The sequence below is a fragment of the Amblyomma mixtum genome, chromosome 10, assembly GCF_055824585.1.
Source record: "Amblyomma mixtum isolate Tamu chromosome 10, ASM5582458v1, whole genome shotgun sequence".
NCBI lineage: Eukaryota > Metazoa > Arthropoda > Arachnida > Ixodida > Ixodidae > Amblyomma > Amblyomma mixtum.
Genome location: NC_143021.1, coordinates 62,284,635 through 62,308,652, shown reverse-complemented (window position 1 = coordinate 62,308,652; position 24,018 = coordinate 62,284,635). Strand labels below are relative to the sequence as shown.

The following is a 24,018-nucleotide window of genomic DNA, read 5'->3' as shown; positions in this document are numbered from 1 at the left end:
TGCACCTTGGTCTCACCCGGCTGCACTATTAGGGTAAAATTCGCCCCTTGAAAGCTTCGAGAACTTGGCGCAACCTCAGGATTAACTCGCCGCAGTTGTTAGCAGCAATGAGCACGTCATCCAAATAGAACATAGCAACAGTGGCTCTCAGTGGTCACAATACGTAGTTCACGGATCGCTGAAACACCGGGGGAGAACGTGTGAGTACGAATGTCACCCTCTCGAGCTGTCCCGTTTCCTCCGGTGTAATGAAAGCTGTTTCCTTAATGCCGCTCGTGAAGACAGGAATGGTAACCCGCCTCATTCCTTTCAACGAGAATTTCACTTTCGAGAGTCCTAAATAAAACGGTACGTGACAGTTGGGAATCTGATATAAAAGTTGTCCAATTAATTGTCTTAGAATGAAGAGTACTTTATTTGGTAGCCTTTTGCAGAAACTAACTCATTTAGTTCGTTGTTGAAGGTATACTGTTATCGTTTTGAATAACTTGGTTTATTACAGGAAACAGTTCAGCTCTCAGCTAAGAAGGGAGCAAGCGCTCGACAGGCTACATGCTCCTCGTTGAAGCTCCGCACTCGTTCTGCCCTTTTCCCTTGCCCCTCCAGACCGAGGATTGCTCGACCATAAGCCCCACTCCTCCCGGTTCCCAAAGTACCGTCGCCCCGAGGGGAGCCGCCGCCGGCCATAAACAAACGAGAGGTGCCTGGGATTTGTCTCGCGAGTCAGTCTTAAGAAAATGCCATGCAAAGGAAACAGGGTAAACACGCAAAGAGAACGAAATTTCAACACTGCCTCAGCCGGATGAGCTTGTTAATTCTACTTTTCCGAATACACTCCTGCCCCGTTAATATGCACACTTTGGTTCCCGCGCAAAACTGTCCATAAAGCGAGTCGCCCATAATAACGACTTGAGACAAAAATGGAAGCGATTTATTGAGAAACAAAAAATATTGTTTGCTCCTGAACATAGCGATGTGCATTGGACTGAAACTTTGACAGAACATGGGCAATTCGGTGTGCACTGTTGTGATTTTGGCATCCCACTTCTGCCACCACTGTTGGGACTGAGCATCCGAGCCAGGAAACGGTCGAGGCGACGGTGAGTCAAATGAACTTTATGTACAGTATGTACAAGGGCTTTTACATGATACAAGGGCCAAGAGCACCACGGGCTAGCACAAAGAAGAAGAGCGGCCCCGGCGGCGAGCGTAGCTCCGGCGTGATGGCTCTTCTGCTGCCCGTCTGCTGCTCGGGTTCAGCGCGGCTCCGTTTTTATAGCCGCTGGTAACGGTTACGGCAGCCAGCCGTTCAAATCCTCCAATCACTGGCCACCATTCAAATTAGACTAATGGTCGAGAGCCGGCGAGCGTCGGATGAGTTCGCACCGACGGAGAGGAGGGAAGGAGGAAGGGTCCGTGTCGGCGCCGGCGAGACGGCATGAGTCACGCTGCATGTCGCGACATGCCCGAGAGAGTCTGGGCCTGCTTTGAGCGACGGCGGGCGCGCAACGCTGGTTTAGACAGGCCCGCCAGCGAAATGGGAGCTCCGGCACTACAGTACCACCGCCGCCAGACAATGCGCCACGAAGACGAGCGACTTCCGCGTGGCTCGGATGCGGGGCGCGCTCGTACGCCAGGCTCCTCGAAGTTCTCGTCCGGTGTTCAGCAGCAGGTAGCTCCAGGCTCCTTTCCGAGAACGGGTCCCGCTCGTCAGGACAGGACCACTGCTCCGCAGCTTTGTCGCCCAGGTGACTGGATCAGCTTCGCTCGGTCCTTCGGAAGAGCTTGCTTCTCAGCATCGGTCGTTGATCGTTCTGCATGTTGCCAAGAACCGACCGACAACAGGCAACATCCAACACGAGCAAGTGCCCTCCGTCACCCGTCAAAACACCAGACTTCAAGTCAAAAAAACTCTGCTGGCTATATTTCTGTCCCCTTTTTGCTCTCTCTTCAACAAGAGACACATGTGGGATACCAGAACTTGAAAGCAATTAACTCAAACAAAGTGTCAAAAACATGAAACACTCGGAATGAAATGAATGCAAAATAAATTCGCTCTCTTGAGATCACTCGGCCAGGAAAACAGTCAGCTGAGGCCACAAATGAGGATATCAATTTGTCCCCCGATCTGCGAGCGAATTTAACAGCTGTTCGCGAAGAGACAAAATGTAGGTCACGAGGGGGCGAAGGCTGCCTTGCTTAGAACACACGGCTTAGTGCGTCCACGTCAGCGTTTAACTCGGTTAAACGACACCCGTTACCGCGGAAGCTAATGACTCAGCCTCTTTCGCTGTAGCTGCGCTTCTCTCTCTCTCTCTCTCTCTCTACTACCGTGGTAGCTAATACCTCTGCCTCTTTCGCGGTATACGCGCTTTTCGCTCTCTCTGTGCTTGTCTTTCCAGTTTTTAGGGGAGGTACAGTACGAGAGCGATTCGCTTTCACTCACTTGCGACTTGTCCCTTTCTTTGCGCTTCGCGCTCCAGTCGCGACGTCCCATAGCAAGTGCGCAACGCTTTCTGTGGGACCGTCCTTTCTTTTTCTTTGTCTCAGGCGGTAAGTGAGACCCACGAGGCTTTAATTTCTCGCGCACCCTTTTGCATTTTCGCTCGATGCGAAGTGCGCATCTACCCAGCCTTTGGATTTTGCGCCTACTAAAAGGCGTTATTTCCACTCGCTGCTTTCCATCCCGATACCTAAGCTTGGCCCAGCGCTTAGGCGGTTTCTTCTTGCCTCTGCCACTACGGCCCCGTAAAATCTTGGCCTTTTTGAGCCGTACACGCGCTTTCCTTGCGCGCGCGTGCCGCTTTCTGTGGGAGCGCGGTTTCTCCCGTGAATGCAGCGGAAAGCGAGAGCCCGCATGAGAGCACGTGCCTTTGCGCGTCTTGCTCTCTCTGTGCTGGCGGCAAGATTCACACTTGTCCCGCTCCTTAATTTTTCGCTTCCCGGACAGCGCTCTCTTTAATCTCGGTTTGCTGCCTTGGTGCACTTTTCCGCGCGAATGTTTGTACGATTTCTTTTTGCAGTTTATTCGACTGCTCAGATCTATGTGCCCTGACTATAGTGAACTAGAATACTTTCTAGTGGCGCGACCGGCGGCTGCTGGGGCCAGCTCGGGTGAAGCTAATTGACACTGACGGCCGGCAGGGGCGCTGCTGCGCCTTTTCCTAGCTTCCGGAGCGCGCGTTGGCAGGACATGGCAATGCGGTGTGTGGTTTAGCTCGCTTTGCGCGCGCGCTGTCGCGCAGATAATTTCACTTCAGCGTTCGTATCTTGCTGCTAAGTAGTGCTAGCAGTAAGCAGGAACTTTGTTGCACCAATGACAGGGAATTTGACGAAGCTATGGCGATAAGATGTTTTGCGCCAGGCTGCCCGCACCGGCTGTCCGGGCGCGGCAAAAGCATCGTTGTTTGCCGGACCAATATATGTCGGATAGCTTCGGTTGAGTATCATTGCATTGGGCAAATTTAAGTCTTAATTAACTGCCAATAAAAAGTTACTTGTGATTCGATATTGAACTTCATGCTGCAGTTTCAGGACATATATATCGATGGAAAGCTTATTTCGAGTACGATTGAAGTACGCTAATTGCAGGTCCTAATTAAGTTCCATTAGTTAATTATGACTAAAACAAATTCGCGATACAGCAGCAACTCATATCGTTTAAAAGGTCTCAACGAGTAGAATCCAAAAAAAACAAATGAAAACCACGCAAAACCGAGCTATCGCTCATCTATCTAGGTTGAACCATGATTAAACCACTGCCACTTTGTTGTTTAGCTAAATCTGGTATTGACGTAACACTTTGAATGGTTCTTAGCTGTACATGCATCTCATTGTAAGATTGCTCTTGCAGGACCATTCATTCATGGTGTTATTCAAGTCATGACATCAAGCTTTCCAGCTGAAGCATTGCCTCCTCTGCATGAGCCGAGAAGTTGAATTCTTTTCTGTCGTTTCTGTCAGAGTGGGAACGCCACACAAATGGGCAGCGGGGCTTTCTAAGTCAGTCCGCAGTAACTGGACTGCGTGTAACACTATGCAGTACCTTATCGCTGTTGAAGTAATGACAAGCAGGGTGAGAAAAAAGCCCGTGGAACATCTTTTTGGCATCGTCAGGCAGTCATCGGGATGCAATACTCATCCTACACCTCAGCAATTCATTGCTACAGTGAACTGTGTCAGCTTCAGCAACCTTGCGCACCCTGTGTCAAGAGGAAACTGCGAGCCCGCTGTTCTAAGTTCACTCTTGAATGCAGATGCTGGTGAGCAGGACACTTGCTCTGGGAGGGAGAAACTGATTGACAGATTTCTCGATGCCGGAAACTTGAACGCAGCCGACGCACGTTGCTCACAAAAGCTGTGCCTGACCATTCTTCCGTTGTTGTGGCATCAAGCGACGGCAGGCTAACCTTTTAAATTGCTGGTTACGTCGCGCGAAAGTTCGTTGCTTGGATGCCCTGAGCACGCTCAAACCATAGCTGCAGAAATAACTGCATTTTACCTCACAACTCGTCTGCATTTCTTCACGAAGAGCATTAACGGAGCCAGCGACAGCAGGCGTCTATGTTGTGTGCGTCCTTGTCCCGTTTTGCGCTAACTCACATACCGTGTCAAAGCGCCGCGTTGACTTAGCGCCTGTGTTGTGTGCGTCTTTCTCGGTACCTTGTTCCGTTTTGCGCTACCTCACATACCGCGCGTCAAAGCACCTTAAATTGAATAGGTGCTGAACAAGTCAATGGCAGGGAAGTTGTGGATTTTCGCAAACAAGATTTTTTTGTTATCATTTCTGCACTGAAGTCAGTTGCAAATAAAAGCTTCATATGGTGTTCATGTGTACATACATTAATTTAATAATTATTACTAAATCAACAACGCCACCAAAACTCACATCATAGCGGTAAATAGATCATATCTACAAGCGCATTGACTTCTCTAAACCATATATGAGCTCAAAATGCAGCATAAAATTTAGCTTAAACGGTTTACTTCTGAAAGTGCTTGAGCAATAAATGACGGTGGGTACACACTCTAAATGGCATTGCTTTCGGGTTTTGATCTTCAAACCACAGTAATGGTCGCGCAAATAATCTTCTCCGCATGTGATGCTGACCGCTTGGCATTCTGCGATGACGTTTCGCGCCAGAAAATCACTCTGCAAGTTGGAGTTCAGTCAACGACGCGACAGTAGGAACGTTGTATCCTCGCTCAATTACGTGGTTTTCGGACACGTGTTTTAATCCTTAACAAGGCTAGTCATTGTAACTAACAGGTGGAGAACAGCAAGAAAGAATAAATGGGCGATTATAATTAGTAAATGAGCTGAAAAACGCAAGATAACAGACGAACTTTTCAACACTCCGCGAATTCCCGTGCCTAGGAAAAGTTGCGGTGGCGCCATCTGGTGGCGTCTGTTGGAAAATGGCTTGCCTGCGCCTCGCCGCTCGCGCCACTAGAGAGTATTCTAGTTCACTATAGCCCTGACACACTGATGCGCTTCGCTTTGCGCGATAGCGACGCCTCGAACACTTCGTTAGCTCTGATTCTGACTCTAGTTTCAGGGCTAACAACGTGACTGACTTTACTAGAGTCATTTTGCCGGCGACGTTGGCGCTTCCGATGGTGGCAACCCGTCTCCACGCGCTTGCCCTTTCTCTCTTTTCGGCAGCACCCGTCTTTCTTATGCCTGCCTTTCATCTCTCGGTGGCACCACTCTTTCTTTTGCCTGCCTTTCACTGTCTTTCGATGACAGCTCTCTCTCTTGAGTTTGCCTTTCCTCTCCTTTCGACGGCAGCACTGTTTCTATTGTTTGACTATCACCTTGTGGCGATACCTCACATTCCTGGACAGGCGGTTCCTTTTCTTCCGGTCGCAGCTTTCTATCGTGAGCTTTCCTTTCATTTTCTCCTGTGGAAGCACATTCTGCTTCCGTCGCCTAGGCTTCTGCTCTCTGAAAACATCACTTTGATTGTCAGCCGATTCACGTGCGCTACCTGGCTCACGTCTGTCTTTAGTGCATTTGCTAGCCTGCTCCAAATTGCGCACTTCCTCGTCAGCCTCTACGAGTGCACATTCGTCCTCACCTTTCTCGGAAGGAATGACGTCTACAGCCCCCATGTCGTCTGGAAGGTTCTGTTCTCCACTGTCGTCCAGCACCTTAGTTTCTTCAGGCGCAGACGAACCAGCGTTTTCAACTGACATGAGTGATGGTATACAGCTCTCGTCATGCTCCTGACGCGTTTCAGCCAATTCCGGATGAGGGTCGGCTCTGCACTCAGTCGCGATGTTCCCGCTACTGCAGCTGATTTCTGGAATGTCGCAGAGCTCAGAGCAGTGCGAAAGCACGGGACTCGTTTCGCCTCGCTCGCCATAGACACTAACGCACAACTCAGCGTCCGCAAACTCTACGTGCGCCTGCTTCCGTTGATCGTAAGTGTCGGGTTTCTGCATCTCTGCCGAACGCGCTGCACAACACGGTGTGCCGTCCTCATCTACCTCGCTTGCGTCGGCGCAAGCGTTTTCATTAATGTCCAGATGGACGTCCTCTCTGCCCTGTTCGGCAACTTCTCCTGCTTTCGACACGCTAGGAGATCCGCTTTCCGGTAACTCCGCCACAATTTCAATGGGCGAGACCTCTGTAAGTGCATCGTCCGATGCTCTGACTACCTTATCCGATGGTATAGAGGCTTTCTCAGTTGGTGAATGCGGGGCAATTCCCACTGTTACAGCAGCAGTTACATCTGCCACGTACGGACTACCTTCCTCTGTGCTGCACTGGCAGCTCTGCTCTACAGCTACGCACTCTACCTCTGTGTCACGATCTTCCGACCCTTCAGCATTTTTGAGCCACTCTAAAATGTCGGCTTTAAACTGGTAGGGAAAATCGTTAAACGATGGGGTGCTATTCTCTCGCAGGTACCTTTGGCGAAGGTCCAGCGGTGACACGTTATATCTCGCCAGTAAGAAGCTTTTCAGCTCATCGTAGTCCGCCAAGCCGCTGTCCAACAGGCGCTTGACAACGTCATACGCTTCGCTGGAAAGCACGGCTACCAACTTCTGTGCCCAACCATTCCGCTCAACGCGCTTTCTCTCGCAGACGCGCTCGAACTCCGCCAAATATTTCGCCATATCTTCGGCGATCACGAAGGGCTGCGGCCTGTCTCTCAGCTGCTGACCGTTAGTCTCATGCAGAGCGGACAATGTTTTATATCTCTCGAAATCGATCTCATGCGCTTCAAGCTCCAGGTCCATCAGTTTCTTAGCGCGGGCATGCCGTTTTATCTCAAGCTGCCTACGTTTTTCTGCCTCTTCGCGCTCAAGCTGTTTCTGTTTTTCTGCCTCCTCGTGCTCACGGCGTTCTGTGATCTCTTCCCAGGCCTCATTGGCTTCCTCATCCGTTACATTCTCCTTTCGCATGATCTCGAGAATCGCATGCTTTCGTTTTGCGGGGCCCAAGTCAATGCCCAACTCTTCACAAATTTCGATGAGTTCCTTCACTTTGAAGTTCTCCATCGCGCACAATAGCCTCTTGTAGTTTGCCCTTTTCTTAGAATTCCCTTGCCGCTCAATACTATAGCGCTACTAGCATGACACGCGCAAGTAATTCTTTCCAAAACGCCTCGTTTACTCCCTCTGCACCAGCTTTCGTTTCAAAGCGCTCCGACTTGGCTCGAAACAGCAAAGCTCTCTCCAGTGCAACACACAGCCCTACTCTAAACTACAATCACGTGTGCTAGAGCAGTCTGGCGAATTGAGGGGAAAACATCAGGCACTCACCGCGCCGAGGTAGCTGACGCCGGTCGATCCCGCAGCTGCCATCCACTGTTGGGATTTTGGCATCCCACTTCTGCCACCACTGTTGGGACTGGGCATCCGAGCCAGGAAACGGTCGAGGCGACGGTGAGTCAAATGAACTTTATGTACAGTATGTACAAGGGCTTTTACATGATACAAGGGCCAAGAGCACCACGGGCTAGCACAAAGAAGAAGAGCGGCCCCGGCGGCGAGCGTAGCTCCGGCGTGATGGCTCTTCTGCTGCCCGTCTGCTGCTGGGGTTCAGCGCGGCTCCGTTTTTATAGCCGCTGGTAACGGTTACGGCAGCCAGCCGTTCAAATCCTCCAATCACTGGCCACCATTCAAATTAGACTAATGGTCGAGAGCCAGCGAGCGTCGGAGGAGTTCGCACCGACGGAGAGGAGGGAAGGAGGAAGGGTCCGTGTCGGCGCCGGCGAGACCGCATGAGTCACGCTGCATGTCGCGACATGCCCGAGAGAGTCTGGGCCTGCTTTGAGCGACGGCGGGCGCGCAACGGTGGTTTAGACAGGCCCGCCAGCGAAATGGGAGCTCCGGCACTACAGCACTGTCGTCATCATAGGGGTGTTAAAAAAAATTGCAATGCAGTGTGACGGCAGCCTTTGCGTTGATGCCACTCTCCATGACGGACTCTTCTTAACCTCGATGAATCGCCTTCAGGTTCTGTACTCGCCGTCGCATCCAAAATGGCCTCGTCACTGAGCTGCTCCTCCACGTCGGCCTCTTTATCGGCGTCGAAGAGTTGTTCAGCAGCGCTTTCTGGGTCGGCAGCAGCTCCTGCTTCTGCCAGGCCTTCACTAGGCCTCGCTAAGGGGAAATGATCGCTCGAATACGTATCTTGGCCCGAGTCCTGATCCGGTAAGATGCCAGTGTGGCGCCAGCAGTTAGCGACTGTTGTCCCACACAGAGAGTCCCATGCAAGCGTAAGCGCCACCGGAGATCTACTGTTTGAGGCTCTTTGTTCTCGGCACATTGAATGTAGTGCCGTATCATGGCAGCTCGGTATTGTGCTTTCGTCGCTGTAATTATGCCGGCATCAAGCGGCTGAAGGCTAGCCGTCATATTTGGTGGAAGAAATACTAGGTTGATGTTTGTAAACTATTCATAGGAGATGGAGTGACCTACGCCATTATCAACTAGAAGAAAAACCTTGCGACCGTGTGGCCTCAACTTTTGGTCAAATTTTTGTTAAAGCCTTCTGAAAATATTTTAAGTCAACCGTGATTTCTCACTTCCTTCATATGTGCAGTAGATAGGTGGGGAGAAAGTTCTTCCAAAGCATCGGGGTCTTTTAGATTTGCCTTCTGCGATCTGCTTCACCTTCTCCGTCCTGCTCACATTGCACATGAGACCTAGTGTCTCTACTCTAGTCTCTACTTGCTGCGCTTTTTCCCTTATTGCACCCTTATAAAAATTTCTGTAGAAAGTCTGTAGACTGTCTATGGACTTTAGTCTATGAAGTCTATAGACTGTCTATAGACAAATCCTTTAGACTGCTCTATAGACAGTCTATAAATTTATGGCCATACACTTTTAGTAGACTTGTCTATAGACAGTCTATAGACAAATGTCTACTGAAAGTCTATAGGTCTATAGGAAGTCTATAGACGATCTATAGGCTTATGGTCATACATTTCCTATAGAGTTGTCTATAGACCATCTATAGACACTTGTCGATAGACGGACTATAGACGACCTATAGACTTATGGCCATAGACTTCCTGTAGATTACTGTCTATAGACAGTCTACAGACAAAAGTCTACTGGTCCAGTAGACATATGTCTATAGACTGTCTATAGACATTCCATAGGTGTGTGGCCTGGCAGTGCTATAGACCATTGTCTATAGACAGTCTATAGACCTCCTTCTACTAAACTATTAGTAGACCATTATCTATAAACTGCCTATAGACAGGCTACAACCGTTGAAAAAGGTCACCAGACAGAGTTCACAAATGACACAATCAATATACTTACAAATTTAGTTTTATTTCCAAGCTATCCAGGCTGGGAATATGCAATACATGCACCATAAGATTGCACCACAGTACGATAAATGTTGAAAGTAACAGTCCGGCTAGTTTGCTCAGGAGTATTCTTGCGGCCTGTTGTCTGCAGTCAATCATCCGGGCATGTTCACCTGTACAGCACAAAGGAAAAAAATAATAGAGGAACTGAAAAAAAATTTCCATTCCATCTCTACACATGTGCTTTACAATGCAAGGCATATCCTGTCTATGCCATTCTAGAAAGGCAATCTTGATCTTTTAAAGTGGTGGAACTGCTGCGCCAATTGTGCCAAACTGCGCCAAATGGGAAATCCTGCTACATGCTGCTACAAAATCGGTTTTTTGCCTACTTTTGCGCCACGCCTGCGCCGAAATATCTCTGAATAACTCTGCCGAGAACGAAACCAAAACTCATTCCCGTGAAACCAAAACTGATCTCTGCCGGCAACACTTCTGGCAACACATCTGCCGGCAGCCACATCGCCATCGCTGCTTTGCAACCGAAGGTGTACAAAGGCGCGCTGCCTGTGTGGATGGACACTTCACGTCTTCGATGTCTTTGTCAAAGCTGAAAGGCAACAAAACTTATGACTAACTTATATCGGGCAGAAAATCCAGCTGCCATTCCTATGACACAAGGATTAATCAGAGCGGTGAAAGGATCGTGGAAGCGTCAGCTGCAACGGTTGGAGGCGGATGCAGGAGAAGAGACCCGTGCAAAACAAGCGAAACAAGACTGTGATGTACAGGACAAAGACACCCAGAAAAGAGGTCAGAATGAAGAGAAGGCACAAGAAGAGATCAGACTGGCCAGGAATATCATCACCAATGCTGAGCTGCTTTTCACAAAAGGTGTCAGGTCTAAACATTTTGCAGACGTTGAGAGTGGACAAGCCCTTCTGAAGAATGGACAGGAAAAGCTCGCAGCGGCACTGTCTAAGCTGGAGTGATCAAGAAAAGGGAAGAAATAGTACCTGAAAGTTTGTTTTAAGAACGGTATCATTTTTTATAGTTCTGTTTAGCATCTCGTTATGTCGCTCTTCTGAATAAAAACGGCAGTGTTTTTAGGGGAACCTCCTGTTTTGCTTATTTTCGGCTCTTTTTAAGGAACCAAGCACTTTAAACTGCATTTGGGATTGAAGCTTGCTCTTGCATGGCTGTGGTTGCTAAAAACGTCTGAGCAAATGCCTGTTCCAGAAATACAACAAAGCTTCTTTATTTAAAATAACTGTTGTTTGGCATGAAATTTTGGTACGAAGCTTTTTTTTTGTGCTACAAAAGCTCGAATTCTGCTACAAAATGCCATTTTTCCTGCTACAAAACTTAAAATTGCTGCTACAAACTGCGATTTCTTCTGCTACAAAAGCTGGTACAAGAAGCCAGTTCCACCACTGCTTTTGGTTCGGTTTTATGGGGTTCAAAGACCCAAGGCAACACAGGCTACGAGACGCTGAAGTGAAAGGCTGCGGAATAATTTCGGCCACCTGTGGTGGTGGTAGTGGTTTATTAAAAAAAAAAGTGAAGCAAAAGAGTGCAGAGTGTGACGATTCGTGCGCGTACACCAGTGGCCGCACAAACCCGGTCAGTGACTCCCGGGAGGCAGCAGACCGCGCCATCCTGGCGGCGTGTCGCCACGGAGGGACAAGGCCACATAGCTCATAGGATGGCCGCCGACGACTCCTACGGTGATTCCAGGGAAGAGCTGCGCGGAGTGTACCCGGTCAGCGACTTTCCCGGGAAGCGGCAGGCTGGCGTCGTGTCGCCACGGAGGGGGGCTCGACGCTGTCACGAAGATTCCAGGGGAGATCTGCGCGGAGGGAACAAAAGGAAGCGGCGAGCGGGCGGCGCCGCGGGGGCGGCGTGGGGCAGCCGGCAGCCGGCAGCTACGGCGAAGGTGGAGGCTGCAGAAAGAAAGAAGCAAAAGGCTTAAAAAGGGGGAGCCGACGGGAGGAAGGGGCAGAGAGGGACGATTCGAACGAGCGGACGAGAAGGAGGAAGGCAGAAGACCGGGGCCGCGCATCGACGCAGAAGACCGGGGCCGCGCATCGACCAGGGAGCCCGGGGTCTTCTAGCCTTCGCCCACGTTCGACCTCCGACAGCACGCTTCCACGCCAGCAGCTCCTCCAACGCCTGGCCGAGAACGAGAGCTGCACAGCCGCGAAGAATCCCCAGCCCGGCCGCAGCAGACATCCAGCCATTCGTCGAGCCCGTGCCACAACAAGCTTACTGAGCCCCGACGTGGACGAGCCCTACTGCATTTCCCGTAAGCGGCATCAAGCCAGACCCATTAATTAAACCATATTCTAAAATCATTCTTGGAGTCTGTGTATCAATCTCCTCGTGCCCAGTGTGGACCCAGGGCCAATTTAAGAAACCGGTCCATCACAAGAGTACACAGGCCTTTAACATTTTGCCTCTATTAAAACGCGACCGCCTAGGCCGGAATCGAACCTGCATCTTTCAGGTCGCCAGACGAACATGATAGCCACTGAGCTATCACGCCGGCGCAATCGTTTCAGTAAATATACGACAGATTACAGGTGTCTTCATAAAACATTGTAACAAAGACCCATAATCCCTGGAGCACTCTACTCTGAATCCAGTACTGATACTGATTTCTGTATGGCAATCCTTTTACATTATTTGTAACAGAAGACTTTGAACAATTGTGCCACATATCTGCATTGACTCGCAAGGAGCTGTTAAGAATGCCACCTCCATAAAATACAGATTCAGTGCATCTTACATAGGGATCCAAAAAGGAGAATATTGCAGCATTTATTCTTATAACCGCTATGGAAGAAGCGCTTCAAAATACCCTGCGTGAAGCCTGGTACACCCGGCCAAATTTTTAACTGGCTCTGGTGTTGCATCGCTAAATGCACCTTGTAAAAAAGGTGCCTATCGGCTACACTGCTGGCATATTCATGCTGTAATTTGACGAGTGAAATGTCATTTCGTGGTTCCTTTTTATTCATATAATGTTTGAGTGCAGTACTTGCGTGTTTAGATCAACGTTATCAGAAATATTCGTCTGCCACTACGAACAGCTGAAACAAGCGGCAGACGCAGCAATGAATCTGGTCCATATGGCCTCATCCTCTGGGTAAACTACTACTCCTTTAATGGCGGACAAGTCGTTTACCCAGAGTAAGTGCAAATGCGCCACCAGAACCATTGCTGCATATTCCGCTTGTTTCGGCTGTTCGTAGCGGCAGACGATGAATATTTCTGATAACTTTGATCTAAACACGCAAGTACTCCACTCAAACGTTATATTAACAAAAAGAAACTATGAAATGCCATCTCACGTGTCGAATTACAACATGAATATGCCAGCAGTGTAGCCAAAAGGCACCTTTTTTGCAAGGTGCATTTAGCGATGCAACACTTGAGCCAGTTAAAGATTTGGCCGGGTGTACGTAAGCCGATACTCAAACGGGCACAAGCTATAGAAAACCAGCAGGCAGAAGCAACCAGTTCACCACAGATTTGCGCCTATAACTTGAAGCACAAAGATGGAACAGCATACTCATACCACGGCCGTGCTCATACATATGCGCGTGCTCTTAGAAACAAGCGGGTTGCAGCGCTTCCATGCCGCGCTCATTATTCAGAAAACTCATACAGCACACAGAGGCTGCAGCTGCACCGCTTTAAAAGCAGTCGCGAGGTTGCGACGACAAATTACAGTCACGATAAAATACCGTCTGAAATTCAGTCTGAAAAAGAGGTGTGTTTCTTGCATGGAGGTAGCCTAACCCAACGCTGCTAGAAAAATCAACGAAAGCATTGAACGCGCTCAAAGTAGGAAGTATTTCAATGAAACAATTAACGCCTTCAACCGGCGCAGCTATAATAACACGAGAGCTTAAGTTAATTTTAGGCGCAAATAAGCGGCGAATTACATCGGTGCTTTCGTAACGTAGCAGTCTGAAATCAGAAACACATACTTTGCCTCTCGCGCAAATGGTATTCGAGAAATCTGTGCACGCGTGAGCGGAATTCATGAACGAACCACTCGGAACGAAATGCAAGCCACCTCTTGTCGAGCCGACCTTTACCCAGCTTTCAAAATGAAGTGCCCGCAGGCCAGCGGCGGCGGCCAACGGCTCTGATGACCGACACGGACGAATCCATATGTGTGCAACGAAGGGGAGATGAGCGAGCTGTCGTCGTCGTCAGGATTCAGCGCCCGATTTCTGAACGGCGTGTCCTTAAAGGGGTTGTGAAAAGAAAATGAAGCTGCCCGGTTTTAATTTTAACTGCTTCCATAAACATTAGACATGCTGATTCCGAAATATTTCGTCTCAATATTGAGTCTGCATTTAATAAAGCCCGTTCGAAATTACTGCCTTTTTGCGTTCATGAAACGACCATGCGCCGCCGTCGGCCGCCACACGCACTACTCGACTACGTCATTTTAAGACCTTCAGAAACGTATAGAGATATCTTCAACTTTCGTTTGCCCTAAAATAATAGCTTTATGAGAAATTCAGAAAGTGAAACAAGGTTTTCCAATTATTTGCACGCGTAATTGCACTCTGTTAAACTGCAGCGCGTGTTCATACATGTCAATCACTGACCAGGGACCAGTTTCGGTTTCGGTTCTGCTTCTCCATCCTCTTTGGCTTCTGTATCAGCGGCTCGACATAGCCTTGCTTACGTGAACCTATCTAGGTGGTGTTCCTTGACAGCGATGGTTTGAGTCAGAGAACCGAGCTGAGCAAGGTCAGCCCATCTGGACGACTCTGTTTATATGAACTCGATACGAACGAGTCAGCTATCGCGGCGCGCATCGGTTCCGCGCTTTTGTTCTTTGCTGCAGAAAAATATATTCCAGAAGCGTGAAGAGGGTTAGGCATAATTTGCAGATGGGGCTGCGAGTCAACCCACCCCTTGCGATAGAGATGAAGAATCGAGTCCACGACCAGGTTCGGAGGTTCACGGTCGGGGCTCCCGCAGGCAGAGGTGTCGCGGGCTCTCGGCATGACTGCTACTCGCCGGGCGCGCGACGTGCCGTTGCGAGCGGCGTAACAACGACTGACAGCAGCACGCCGCCTGCGCCCAACCGATGTCAATGACAGGCCGCACGCGGCGCGTCGCACTGACAAGGGGCTGAATGCGAGCGCGCAGAGCGCCAGCGTCATAATGACGTGGGGGGCGCGTTTCTCGCGGCCGGCGTCAGAAAAACACGCTAGTATTATTTGTTCACGCTCATAACAGGCACTGGAATAGATCAATGCCAAAAATGAATCATTTTTGAGGATCGTTGGCTGATGCCGAGTTGCTGGCAGTATTTAATTCGGCGATACAAGCAAATTTCATCCCATGACCGCTTTATTTACTGCCTGGTCGCCGCTCGCATAGCTGGCATTTGCTAGCTCCGCTGGCGTCGCGGAAATCAAGCATATCTTTATTTTATTATGGGACAGGTGCACAGTTAAAGGGGTGACGAGAGTAGTACCTTTTACAGCGCTGACCAGTTCCGAAGCTCCCTCAGCTGCGGTATCGATAGTATCGATGAAAAAGCAGGTAGGCATAGCGACGACCAGGGCTGCCGACAAGCCTCGCAGTTCATCGCCCGACGCGTCCGCAGGCGGCGTCGTTGCCGAAAGCTCGGCATGCTGCCACTGCTCGAATATAACAGGCAGCCTTTCTGATAGCATGGTTGTTTTGTCTTTTCTGGGGCGAACGTGAAATACAGCGAGTCTGCAGGCCAGCCGGCAAACCTGGATCCCGTCCGCTGGCGTCATAAAAATGAGCTAAAGATTTTTCTTCACGTAAATAATAAACTGTGGGAGCAAGAAGTGTGTATCGGCTGTCACAGTCGATAGAACATGACAACACGGTTGCAGGGCAAAGGAGCCTTCGTGCTTTATTGCGCGCTGGTTTTATAGCCACCACTGGAAAGAAGGGCGACCTCCTCTCCCCAGAAGCCGACTGTGTGCGCATGTCCCGTGGCTTCCGGGACGATGACTTAGCTACCGATACAAACTGTGGAAAATATATCATTTTTGAGGATCGTTGTACAATGCCGAGTTGCTGGTAGAAGCAGCAACTGTAATACGAGCAAATTTCTTGCCACAACCGCCGCTCAGCTGCCGCTGCCCGGCCGTTGCGGTCCGGCTTGCGCGCCTGGCGTCAGCTATATAGCTCCGCTGTCGAGCGCACCGCAACAATGACCATATGTTTTGTTATGAGACGATGCTGTTGACAGTAAAGCGATGCCAAAAGCAGGCATTTTATTATAACCCAGGCTACTTCCGAAGCGCTGTCCACCGCGGCTTCGATGCGAAATAGGCCTAGCGACGACCAGGGCAGCCAGAGAGCAGTGCAGTTCGTCGCCCGGCGCGCCCGCGTCCAGCGCCGTTGCCGAAAGCGCGCTACGTGGGCAGGCATGCTTTGTGGCCGCCCGAGTACAGCCGGCAGTCGTTCTGATAACATCGCTATTTTGTCTTTTCTGGTGCGAACTTCAGTAGCCAAGCAGCGCGCAGGCGCTGGTGTGCGGTGGCAAAGTGCGGATTTGGGCCGGGCATGAGTCTAGCGGCGCAAAGATGCTTGCCGCTCCGTGTCCCTGCTTGCAGTAGGCGGCAGTTCGCAAGCGGCGACTGGTGCGGCGAGCCGGCCAAGTTTTCGCACATGTCTCAGCTTGGCAGCTAGCAGCTCCATTCTGAGCAGACGACGGTGCCACATTCGAGTCAATATGCGTGCTGTAACCTCGGTCAACTATGGCTAAACAGGCCTCGCTAAGCCGCCATGTTGTGTTAACGATAGAAGCCTCTGATTGGCTTCTTAAAATGACGTTTGCGGTGAGTTGAGGGGGACGCGCGCTGGGAAACCGAAATTTAGTTTTTTTCGCTATTCAATCAACCCAGACGATGAAACAAACCAACGTATACTATAGAATGAAGGGTCAGAATTCCAAATACACACGTCGTTCAAAATTTTCGGAAAACATTTCACGACCCCTTTAAAAACTTGGCCGACGCACCTTACCGATCGTCGCCTGTGAACTGCCGCCCCACTACAAGCAGGGACACACGGAGCGGTGAGCATCGCTGCGCCGCTCTACCCCAAGCTCCGCTCACAACCGGTGTCGCACTTCGCCGCCGTGCAGCAATGCCTGAGCGCTGCTTGGGATGGTATACAAATATCACAAGGCAAGATCGCCTTGTTATCAGAAATACTTCTCGAGCACGCGACAAAGCATGCCTGCTTATGTTGCGAGCTTTCGGCAACGGCACCGCTCGCGGGCGCTCCGGGCGACGAGCTCTGCTGCTGCCTGGCTGCCGTGGTCGTCGCTAGGCCTATTGCCTCTTTGGCATCGAAGCTGCAGCGGCCGGCGCTTCGGAAGTCGCCTGAGCTATAATAAAAGGCTTACTCTACACATCGCTTTGCAGTCAACAGCATCATCTCACAATAAAATAAAAATTCAGGGGGCACTTTGACTGTCTAAAGTGGGTAGAGGCGGAAGCGTTTTCCGCACCACCTTCGCTGTTTCTGTGGCACCGGTGGCGTCACATATAATTGAGTACTAATTACTAAGTGATGACAAATCACTAGTTAATGGTTAATTACTGATTAATGCCTAAATACTAATTAACTGCTAATTAATGACGCTTAAGCTTCGCCTTTAGGAGTGGAACGCGAGAGCGTGTTGTGCTGCCAGGGAGTCCACGGAACACCACCCGTTCAGTGCGATGCCTTGCCCTTTGAACGCAACGCTTTTTGAGGAAAGGAAATGGCGCAGTAATTCTCTGCCATCTGGGTGGACACCTGAACCGCACCGTAGAGGAAGGGAGGAAGTGGGAGCGAAAGAAGATAGATAAAGAGGAGCCGTAATGAAGAAAATGAAAATTGTATTTGAGGAAAGGAAATTACGCAGTAATTGTCTCACAAAATTCGGGGGGGGGGCACTTTTTGACCTAAAGTGTGGTCACTGATTCCCCTAAGAGTGGAACGCGACAGCGTCTTGCAACGCTGCCAAGGAGTCCATAGAACGCCATCGCCCATTCGGTTCTAGCCTCGCTCGTCAGTAAATTGGTTTTTGAGGAAAGGAAATGTATCTGTCTCTCATTTGTCGGTGGACACCTAAACCTCGCAGGAAGGGAATGGAGGAGGATGAGAGTGAGTGAAGACACCGTATTCACTAGACGCGCCTTTGTTCATTCCAAACCATCGAGCTGGCATGGCGGAGTGGATAGCATGCTCGTCTCGCACTCCGAAGACCGGGGTTCGATTCCTGAGCTCGACCAATTTCTTAATCGGTTTTATTTATTTATATGGCCTGACTAGTAAAGCTAATTAGGCTAATTGGGTTATTAAGCAATTAACTAAGCCCAGTCCCACTTAATTGGAGCATCACTATACGATCCCTTCAATTGGTTGCATGGCTACTAGCCAAAGTACAATTGGCCCCGTTTGAAATTCGCGCACTGTGACGTCACGACCGTTTCCACCAATTGAAAAGCGTGACATTTTCTGTCGACAACTGCTGCTTACAACGATGAGACATTAAAGGCTTCCGCCTTAATAGTATAGATATGTTAGTGCACTGTGGTTCGTACCTCGGGATGGTCTCCGAAGTTGTTCTTCTCTCCAGCAACGTGCGGAATAAGATGCAGCCGGTTACTGCCAGACAAGATAGACGATTTTATTTACATAGCAGGTTATCAGGAGTCTCTCCCTTAGAAGCACACTGAAGCCACATTTTATACATTTTCAATTCCCCAGGTACCTATCTGGGGAAACTTGGTTGTTCGAACATCGCCAATCACATTCCTTGACGAAACCCGCCCACAAAAAGGGCGGAACATCACCCTCTCGCCGATCCTCCAACTGTGACAAAAAGGCGGGACATTCACACTCTCGCCGGTCCTCCCACGCACAGATGGTCGATTTGTGTATTTTGTTCACCCATCGTTCCGTGAAATTAGGAGTCCTTTGGCGGCAACTAAGGTGATATACACATTCTCGCTGTCAAGTCGGAGCCGTTCCGCACCATGATGGACTCCCTTTCGTTGTCGGTCCGCTGTCGGTTTTGAGCGAACTTGAGAATCCAAACAGACGCGTTTCCGCCGACAACCGATTTAGGGGCCTCCGTCCCCTGGTTGCGCCGCCACGCTTCCCCCCGCCGCAGCCGCCGACAAAGGCTGCCGCAAAGGTTAGCCAGCAGTGTCTCTCGGCCGTGAAGGAGGGGGCGACGGCCGTTTCTCGACCTCGAAGGAGAGGGTAAGGAGCCACCGGCGGGCGCACGTGTGCGCGACCAACACACTTCCCAGAACGGGACGCCGCAAGCAAACGCGTACACAAATACACACACACTCAGCGTGCTGAAACCGGCCGTTATTCACGTAACCCAGTCCCGCTGGCGCCAACTGTCGTCGCTGCAGACGGCGCGTCGAGCCCAACACCTCCCCACAAAACTGTGCGGCACAGTCTTCGAACTTGCTGCACACAACAATCACAGGAACTCGACGCATTGCTCCCACTTCATCTGTCAACAAGTACCCCTCGGTCCCCCGCCAACGCAGCACCCAACAATGCCATACCTCTCGCAAACCGAGGCAGCGAAAACGGACGACGGTATCTTACTCGCTTTCGTCATTGGCGACCATACGCGACATAGCGTCGGCATTTGCGTTTAGAGACCCCTTTTTGTACTCCACTACAACGTTATACTTCTGGAGAGCCAGCGCCCACCTTGTCAGCTTCGCGCTTAGTGGCGTGGTCAGAGTAAGAAATTTCAAGGGATTGTGGTCGGTAATTACCCTGATTCGTGCACCGAACAGCCACGTGTCAAGCTTTCCGAGCGCCCAAATGATGGCGTAGGCTTCTTTCTCGATTGTAGCCCATCGTGACTGGGCCGGGCTTAATTTCTTGCTCAGGAATGAAATGGGTTGCTCTTTTCCTTCGTCATCCAACTGTGCTAGACATGCTCCGACGGCATAATCTGAAGCATCAGTGGCCAGAATGAACTCTCTGTTCAGATCGGGTGCGCTCAACGCTGCGGCCTTTGTCAAACACTCCTTTACTTTTATAAACGCACCCTCGGCATCCTCCTTCCACGGTATCTTCTGAGGCACGCGCTTTCCAGTCAGGTTCGTCAGTGGTAGCACCACCTTTGAATACTCCGGAATGTAATCCCGGTAATAATTTGCTAGCCCCAAAAAGCTACGCCTTTTTGTTTGTGGTACAGGAATTTCTTGAATGGCTCTAAGCTTTTCTGGATCTGCGCCGTGTTTTCCTGACCCCACGATATGACCCAGAAACCGCACTTCCTTTTGCGCGAAATGGCACTTAGTGACATTAACTGTGAGCCCTGCGGCCGCTAGCGAAGCCAGTACCCTTCCGAGGTGTTCGAGGTGCTCTTCCCATGTCTGCGAGAAGACGCACATGTCATCTATATATGCGCACGCATATTCACGGTGTGGTACAAGGATCTGATTGATTATTCTTTGGTAGGTGCTTGCCGAATTTCTCAGTCCAAACGGCATAACCTTCCAAGCGTACTGTCCAGACGAGGTGACAAATGCTGTGTACTCCTGGGCTTTTTCGTCCAACGGAATCTGCCAATATCCTCTTAGCATATCGAGCAGTGTTATGTACTTTGCCTGCGCTACCTCGTAAATTAGGTCACCTGGCAGGTTCATAGGAAACGCATCAGGCTCCGTTGCTTCATTCAGCTTGCGATAGTCACAGCATAACCTGACACTGCCATCTTTCTTAGCAACGCACACCACGGGATGTGCATGGGAGCTTTCTATCAGATATATCAAACCCCACGACGTTAGCTCTGCCACCTGTCGGTAAACTACCTTTCTTAGTGCCATGGGCACCTTGTAAGGGTACGCACGCTTCAGCTGCGCCCCATCTTTTAGCTTGATTTTGTGCACTCCCCAGTTGCAGCGGCCAGGTTTATCACTGAACACCTCACAGTGCTTCCCGATTAGTTCCTTTACCTGCCTTTGCTGCAGCAGATCTAAATGGCTGAGAGTTACCCGTTCAAGCTGCTCAACTGCTGTCGTTGTATCTGACCGCGCGGGAAGTTCTCCAAACTCCGTGTCGCCTTCAAATACTATGCCTACAGTGTTGACCCTCGCGTTGTATGGCCTAAGCTTATTTGCATGCACTGATCGGCGCGTGCCATCACTTAGCTCAATCGTATAGCTATATGGCCGCACCTTTTCCACAACTGTTACTGGACCTTTCCAGTGTGCCATTAACTTCCCATCGCCTTCTTTCTCCAGCCAAAGAACCTGGTCACCTGGAGAAAATTGTTTGTCGGTGGTCCTCAAGTTGTACCTCCCCACAGAAGCTTGCTGCGTGAGCTCGCTACTTTTTGCCGCTTCCCTACTGGCTTCCTCGAGATCATTTCCCAATTTTTCGAGATAGTCGGCTGCTGGCACTGCCAATGAGTCGGGAACAACCCAGTCTCTTGACCACGTCTTTTGCAGTATAGCCAGAGGTCCGACAGGCATCCTACCATACATAAGCTCGAACGGTGATTTACCCGTGATGGCATGTGGCACCTCTCTATAAGCACAAAGCAGGAATGGCACCATTCGATCCCTCTCACGTCCATGCTCGCTTACAATGTGAAACAGCATCCTTTTAAAAGTGCCGTTCCACCGCTCTACCAGTCCATTACTTTGCGGATGATCGGGAGTGGAAAATCTGGGAGTCGCTCCCATTTTCTGCAGCATAATTTGCGTTAAATTTGATGTAAAATTTGTGCCCTGATCTGAGCATATGGTCTCTGGCACTCCCATTCTGGAAAATATCTGGGTGAGCGCGTCACAGGTAGCCTTAGCTGTTAAGGACCTCAAACAAACAACCTCAGGCCATCTAGTATGCAAATCAACTACACACAGTGCGTAGCGATGTCCCCTTGCTGATGGTGGATCCAGTGGACCGATACAATCCATGTATACCACCTGGAATGGTGCACTAGGCCTGGCCAATGCCGTTATGGGTACGCGGTCCTGTGTTTTCATAGGGGCCCTGATTTGGCACTGGTGGCAGGACTGACAATGCTCCTTGACCTCCCGGCCCATGGTCGGCCAATAAAATGACATTTTTATGCGCTGCAAAGTCTTTCGCTCTCCCAAATGCCCTGCCCAAGGCGAATCGTGTGCCCTCACTAGTGCTTCCTGTCGTTTATGCGATGGCAGCACCAACTGTGTGCACATGCGTCCCACTACGTGCTCCTGGTGATAGAGTAACTCATCCTGGATTATCATTCCCTGTGTGCCAGCTCTAGCCTGCTTCCAAGCCTCCTGCAGCGACGAGTCATTTTCCTGAGCCTCACGGAAAACTTGCCGCGCGCTCTGCTTTTTCTCGGCTTCTTCGTCTGTTCCCGTAACCGCCAAGGACGCACCCGTCTGCTGATTTTTATGCTCTGTCGTCTCCTTTTCACCGCCTTCGGTCTCTGCCTCTGAAACAACTTCGTTTACAACTGCCCTTTCTTCAAGGAGTTGTCTGTAGTCTGCGGGAGTTATGAGCGCGTCTATTCCTTCCAACAGTTTGTCTGTCAGCGCACATAGCAAAGCTGGTTGTGCCTTGTCGAACGAGACAAACGGTGCACCTTCCGTTGCTCTGAGAGGTACATATGCAAGCTCAGCTCTTACTTCATCGCCGAAAGCTCCCCTCAGCTTTATTGTGCAACCAGCTGCCTCATACTTCGGCACTAGAGCTCGCCTGATAACAGTAATTTCAGTCCCGGAATCAATCACAGCATTACTGCTTTGTTCCGAACTTCTCAATGTTACTGTTTCGAGGCAATTCCTACCTACCCTCTCTGTTTCCTGCATGCCAACCTCATTCGCGGGAGCTATTTCTTCCAAATGAGCATTCACTTTAGCCACCACGGCGCGGTCTCCTGGTTTTTCTTGGCCTCGTCTGCCTGCCTTATCCCCTGTCCTTTTGAGAGGGCAATCTCTAGCGAAGTGATTTGGTGACTTGCATTCAAAGCACCGCCCTTTCATTCCTCTTAAAGTAGAATTCTCCCATTGATGAGGTGTTGCACCGGCCCGCTCCTTCTGGTCCCCACTCGGCCTCTTTCGATAGCCTCCCAAATGAGCTGCTGACCCTGGTTTGCATCTCACGCTTTCGTCGAAACTCTCCGCCAGCTTGGCCACTTCGCCCGGAGAAAGGAACCTCTGATTCTCATTGACAACAATATGGGCCCGTGCCTCAGCTGCTAAGCACTCCTTCAACCTGTCTGTGACCATTAACTGCTTTAATTCTGCAAAAGTGGTAGCCTTCGAGGTTTTTGTATAGTATTCAAAATAGTTTCCCAGCCGGATTGCGAATTGGCCCCATGTCTCATCTGCTGCTTTTGCCGACCTCTCAAACATCCTTCTATATTCTGCTGCTGACAACCTCAATCCATCTAGAATACTTTGCTTCATTTTTTTATAGTCCTTTCTTTCTTCGGCTGTCAACGTGGCAAGCAATCCGCGTGCTCTTTCACTCAACTGTGGCAAGACAAGCCCGGCCCGCCACTCAGACGGGACGTCATATGAATCAAGAGTCGCCTCCACATCCTCAAACCACCCGGGCACTAGGAATTCCCGACTCGGCATCGGTGCTAGTACTCCTTTCAATAAGGATGCATATTTTAGGCGCCTATCCTCCTCTGACCTATCCACAGCTAGCGCTCCGCTGTTACCTTCTTCGTGGGACTCAGCCCGCTCTTGGGCTCGCAACTTCTGGCTCTCCAGAATTAAGCGTTGCTTTTCTTTTTCTGCTTCAGCAATTTTGAATCGAAGCTCCAGCATTCTCATCTGCTGCTCCGACGCTGTTTCCGCCATGGCGCTACTCAGATCCCCCACCGCGTCACTGGTCACCGCCAACTCCTGCAAGCTTTCAACCCCGTCCGACTCCGCATCTGTGGTGTTAACCTCCCTGTCTCGCAAGTTATATGGCATTGTCATCAACTGCGCCCGACAGGAAACCAAGAGGCACTCGCCTGACTTCTGAAGAGCCGCTCCGCGGTGCTCTCTTCTTCCACAGGTCTGGAGGGACTCGCTTTGGCAGGCCGCTGGCTCCTCAGTGACGTTCTCGGGTCCGCCGTCCACGCCACCAGTCTCGTCCGCCGTCCACCGCTGCTGCTCTCATTCGCCCATCGCTGGAGATCCTGTCGACTGCGCCAGATATGTTAGTGCACTGTGGTTCGTACCTCGGGATGGTCTCC

General features: G+C 50.4%; 1 protein-coding gene across 1 annotated transcript in view; it reads right to left on the bottom strand.

Annotated features, from left to right (window-relative positions):
* LOC149325933 (uncharacterized) overlaps positions 1-23,791 on the bottom strand; it is a 51,529-nt gene extending 27,738 nt beyond the window's left edge. Inside the window, exons 1-2 of the mRNA XM_089564418.1 lie at positions 21,853-23,791; positions 20,822-21,138 (exon numbers count right to left, since the gene is read on the bottom strand). Coding sequence (XP_089420544.1) covers positions 20,822-21,138; positions 21,853-23,758 — 2,223 coding nt within the window. The 5' untranslated portion in view covers positions 23,759-23,791. The remainder of the gene's footprint in view (positions 1-20,821; positions 21,139-21,852) is intronic.
* Positions 23,792-24,018: the final 227 nt, after the last annotated feature.